A 5,581-nucleotide genomic window follows, 5' to 3' on the forward strand; every position below is an offset into this window, starting at 1 on the left:
CGATTTTCACCTAAAAATACCCAGATTTTTAAATTGATTTTCACCCAAATTTTATGTTTCCACGGATCCAAAAGCTGTTCCTGTTCGTGTGAGGTTATGTAACAGTGTCCTCTTGTGGCGACATTCAGCATACTGGATGGCTTTGAAAAATAAAAACCAAAAACGCTGAGCCTCGGGAATAATATAGTTAATGACGGGTCCTCACAAAGATGGAAGTACAAGTGTGTGTGGGTGTGTTTGTGTGTGTGTGTGTGTGTGTGTGTGTGTGAGATTTCCACGGCATGGCCATTGATGACAATTTTCACACTGTGGTGTAGAGAACGGGCCGTAGTCAGATCAAAATGTCACAAGCACGTTGTTCGCTCACACATGGACGCATGTGTTCACCCACCTGAACGCATACTACAGTCTTTACAGTGCCCCGCCTCCGTGCTGCAAATTCCAAACATTGATTTAATAGCCAAAAGCTGAAACCATTGTAGCCTGACTGCTCCCTGTACCGTGTCTCATTGCCTGAGAGAGCCCCTCTAATCCCCTTGAAACGCACACAAAAGCGCCATGAGAGACACGAGCACAGTTGGCTGACTAAAGACACCTGTCTCTTAGAATCCCACTCCTCGGTGGGACTCTGACTCACAGTAAAGGAAGGGAAAGTGGAAAAAAGGAACCTCAATTGTGTTTGATGTGTGTATTTATGTACCTCTCTCGTTCTCTCTCCCTCTCTCGCTCCCATTCCCTCTCTCCCACTGTTTATTTGCTGTTTTCTAATGACCTATTTGATTCTAGCCACTTGTTGGTTTGACTGCCTTCATGTCACTCTTCAGAGCTAAAAAAAAACCCCAACATATATTTTAAGCCTCCACATCCCCACACTGACACATACATATTTGTTCGAGCCCAAGAGGTTTTTGATCAGCGAAGCTGGTGTTGCTCTAGCCCAAGCTCTTTGTTGTGGGCTTGCTCATCCCTACGGAGGCGACCTTACTTTCTCTGTCCTATAATCACTGCCTCTGGGTTTAGCTGTGAGGCAGGCCAAAGTAAAGCGGCCTCACACACGCGCACACACACACGTACACACACACAAACACCCCTTCTGGTTCAATACCAACTCTCCTCCTCATGGGACTGAGTTTCTTCTTGACCCACATGCTCATAAATACACAGGAAATGAGGAGCACGAGCACTCACATGGTAGTAGAGAGGATATGGCTTACTTCCCTGTCCATAACTACCACAAACTATATGTTTAGAACTGGCTAGGGTTTACATTGCCGGTCTACATGGGTTTAGCAGAGGAAAAGCACAGTGTGTTGGTTATTTTAAGGGCTTTCACACGAAGGGGAGAGATTGGATGCGGCTTGAAAAGAGCAGGCAGCCCATCAGAGCCGGACACCAGTTGAAAGGAGGGTCTAAGGTCTCGGAGTATAGTCACCATTTCTCTCCTCCCGCCCCCCTCTCTGTTTCTCCTCCATAGGTAAACAACAAGGCGTGTGGAAGCGTGACGGTGCCCCTGCAGGTGTCCAAGGATGCTGAGCGGGTGCGGCAGCTGGTTCTGGAGAGCCCACTCGGACAACAGCTCCTAGGCAACCGCAGCATCAAGAGAGCCATCCTCTCTCCAAGGACCGCGCTTATCAACTTCCTTATTGATGAGTGATGCTGCATCTTCTCTCCAAGGACCACGCTTATCAACTTCCTTATTGATGAGTGATGCTGGGGAGCTCAACCGCTGTTTTACAACTGCTAGTCGGATGCAAGATTAGCTGGCGACCAGAGATTTGACACTGGCACACAGACATGGGGCTGGGCATGGGATTGCATTTTTTATGTCATATATTGTAATTGTAATTTCCTTCTGAAAGTCTTTTTTTTTGTACAGAAAGTTATCAATGGAATGTAAATAACAGTGAATGAAGCATTTCATTATCCTTGTTTGTAATGCGTGTCGTCTTTGACTGGAGCCTAGAGTTTTGCAGGCCTCCCTTCTTCATGCATAACAATATCCTCCTTAAAAAACGGCCGGGCGAGATTCAGAGTCTGTCTCTCTGAGATCATCCTCCAATTTACGTTTGAATCACCTGTCATCAGACGCAGCCCAAATGCCATTTGAGATTCCATACATTGCTAGGATACCTCGTTCCCCTGTCACCACACCGCATAGAAAACCGCAGCTTCACACCTCTTGTCCGCCATGCCCCGTCGGCTCTATGGCATTGCTAATTTAATCATTTGTGATCCTGGCTTATCAGTCTTGTCGCTATCAGCCATGAAGCTGTCTGAGCACCATACATGGACTACTGCCCGACCGCTCAACACCACTGGGTTGTTTCCATCCAATGCAACAGTCTTGTTTGCTCTTCCATTCTGTGGACCAGGTTCTGGTATGTTCCCCAGCAGCTCATCTGTTGGAAGTCATTTCCGAAGACACCTATGTGTTTGGTTTTAAATCACCAAAATATCACCACAACCAGCAGTGTTCTGCTTGAGGTAATGCATCAGCAATGCTGTGCGTCACCTTCATTTATTGTTACTCATTAACTACACGTCCCAGGCTGTAAAAAAAATAAACATTGTATCTGCAAACACGTGGAAGTTACACTCGGCAATATCGTGGTGATATGAGTCATCCATTGGCATCATCCCCTTTGCCCAGTAATACTGGCAGCATTGAAAAAGTATCTGTGTGCTGCGTACACCCACCATCACGAGTCGGTGATGGCTGAGTGAGTAACCAAATATTTATCAGCACAAGGCGTTCATGGCTCGCAGCACCCATCTTTTCCGTCAGTCCAACCTTAGGCTGACCTTTTACGAAAGATCAAGCGTGTCATCCGTTGTCACCAGTCATTGACGGGGTGGAATTTCATTTTTTGGGAATTGATACAGAGGACGGACGATAACCTCACACAGTGTATGTGTCAGCTTTTTACGGACAGCTTCCCCTCTATTTTGCTTTCCGCTCTATTTTGATACCAAAATGAATTGTGTCCTCATGGTCTATGCAAAAAAATCAGTGGGGAGCGGTGGGGGGAGCCCTTCTTACTGGTCCCAACCCCCCCCCCCATATTTGTATGGTTTATCTTTGACCATCAGGTGACAGGAAATAGTTCTACAGGGGAGACAGAATAACAGGAAGAGAAACCAGGAATTATGTGTGTGTGTTTGTGGGGTGGGGGTGGGTGTGTGCGTTAACTATTCTCTCTATTGTCGTCATCCCACTTGTGACGGCTTCCCAAGAGCCGCATTGGAAACGGTCCCCGTCAGAGCCTTGCCTGTGCCATCCACACTTCTGCACTGGCATCTCACCGCAGCAGAAGGCGTGTTTGAACTCAGCAGAGGGGGAGACTTGGAGACACTTGCTCCTCCATCTGTACTGTCAGTTCGTCTCTCTGGGGGGGGTGTTTGCTCTCACACTCTTGAGTCTGCCGAGGCACCGGGCGGTGTGAAACATGCAAAAGACCATACGCGGGAGGCGGTTGCCAACCCCCCGAACCCCTCACCTCGTCCTGTTCTTGCCCCCCTCCCCCTCCCTCTATTCGCCATCTTTTTACCACTTCCCTCGCTAGGCACCTGCTAAAGGACTAGTTTGAACGAGCTTGGGTGCCGTCAGTCCTTCAGGTTTGCTGTGTGACGCGAAACGGGACCCCTGTCGCCTTTTCTCATCCACGCCAGGAGACTGTTCCCCGGGCGAGTGATTTATACGTCACGATACTTTATAAATCCTGAACCTACACTTCACAGTATTGGTAAAATCTGACAGGTCGTGTCACATTTCCTCTTACTGACAATTCGCTTTCTCAACGCCGGCACGTGAGGTCATCTGACACTTGCGTCATCTCAGCAGTTTCCATGTTGATGGACGTGTCTTCCTCCGGCAGACAGCAGCGATACTCAGCCGTGACTCGCTCTCTGCCCTGGCCTCAGCTGCGCTTCCAGCTCGACGGTTGTTCAACGTGAGTGATCTTTCATGTGCCCCGCCCCGCCTCCCCCTTTTCTTTTGAGGAACTCATCTGGCGGAAACAAGGGTGGAGCGCGGTTCACCCGCCATCGCACGAGACTGGTCCCTAGACTTGGGGCTTATTCTCACTGGCGGAGAGAGCCATGACAGAGCTCATTATCTTGGGGATTGACCTCAAGACCCGCAATTTAGTCATCAGCGGATATATTCTCTGTGAGCTCATTGTATAAATGAGGTTTTCGCTGGTCCTTTAATTGTTTTGAGGATAAAGCTAAGCCCTTGGTATGTATGCGAGGGGCCCCTCGTTTGCCAAAGTTATTCACTTGTTTACCTCGCCATAGTAACAGTCATCTCGGCTGGATGCTGAGGCCATCGAAACCTTTTATTCTTTCCTGAATGCGAGTTGTCCAGAGCTGTGCCGTGGCTATAGTCAACTAGGTGTGCGATACACTTCAGTCTTTGGTGATGTGCAATATATGTGGTGAATGAATGAGGCTTAGAAAATGGATTTGAGGACTGGGGAGCGAAATTACATTGTTTGTGTGTGTGTGTGTGTGTGTGTGTGTGTGTGTGTGTGTGTGTGTGTGTGTGTGTGTGTGTGTGTGTGTGTGTGTGTTTGTTTTCCATTTCACACTTAATGAGGTGCAAATAACACCACGAGTTTATTAACATTGACACTAAAACCATGTGATCTCGCCCCCCCCAAAAAACTATTTACTGCATTCCTCAATGAACCGGGGGGGCCATATATTATGTTGGGGGGATATGTGTGAGAATGCAGTAAACAAATGAAGTCTCTCGCTTGGAGGATGGCTGTGTTGTGGCGGCTGCTCCCTTAATGTGCACATGGCTGTGCCTTATAAACATTCTGTTGGAGTTACAACACCGCCATTGCCAGCCAAGAGGCCCCTTTAACACACCAGCACCAAACTTCTTCTTCACATCCTCAGACAACGGGACGTATCAACCCCATCGGGGGCGCAAGTGAAATAGAGCTGCCCCGAGTCTGCAGTCTGTCCTCATCTATTGCACTCTCTCAGCCAAACTTTCCAGCCAGCGTTAGGATACAATGAGCTGAAGGGTGGGTGTGTGTTGGCAAGGGGTCTCGGTTGGGGAAGGGGTGGATTTGAAGAGCCAATGGGCCAAAGCCAGCTTGTTTTCCATGGACATGGAAGGGGGGCAGGAATATATGACATCAGTTACCCAAAACAGGTAATACAAACCCACCCCCATTTCCAACCTACTCTCACCAAATTGCTTTTCTGTGACGACATTGAACTACATTCGTTCCCTAGCCCCTAGCGCAAAACCTTAACTCTTACCCTCACCTTGACTTAATCCTAACTCTAATAACTTAACCTTTAACCCCACCTCTGGGGGGGGGGCAGGGGGGCAGCCCTTTAAAATTTTAGGGAACGGGCAAAAGGTCCTCCTTTTGACCACGAGTCCCCATAAATAAAACACACACGAGTACACAAACACATATTCAATGACTTGGTGAAAGCCATGGAAGAAAGGGTCGCTGGGTAGTTTTGGGACCACCTTTTATGGGTGTGCAGAAGTGCGCAGATTGTAAGGAGCGCCCGTTAACGTTGAACTTGTGGCTGACGCAGATTTGAGCGCTGC

General features: G+C 48.3%; 1 protein-coding gene across 1 annotated transcript in view; it reads left to right on the plus strand.

The window, feature by feature from the left end:
* Positions 1 to 1,898, plus strand: part of lars2 (leucyl-tRNA synthetase 2, mitochondrial) — a 51,550-nt gene extending 49,652 nt beyond the window's left edge. The window contains exon 21 of the mRNA XM_056286332.1: positions 1,475 to 1,898. Within this exon, the coding sequence (XP_056142307.1) occupies positions 1,475 to 1,654 (180 nt within the window). The 3' untranslated portion in view covers positions 1,655 to 1,898. The remainder of the gene's footprint in view (positions 1 to 1,474) is intronic.
* Positions 1,899 to 5,581: the final 3,683 nt, after the last annotated feature.

The sequence above is a fragment of the Lampris incognitus genome, chromosome 9 (genome assembly GCF_029633865.1).
Source record: "Lampris incognitus isolate fLamInc1 chromosome 9, fLamInc1.hap2, whole genome shotgun sequence".
NCBI classification, from domain to species: Eukaryota; Metazoa; Chordata; class Actinopteri; order Lampriformes; family Lampridae; genus Lampris; species Lampris incognitus.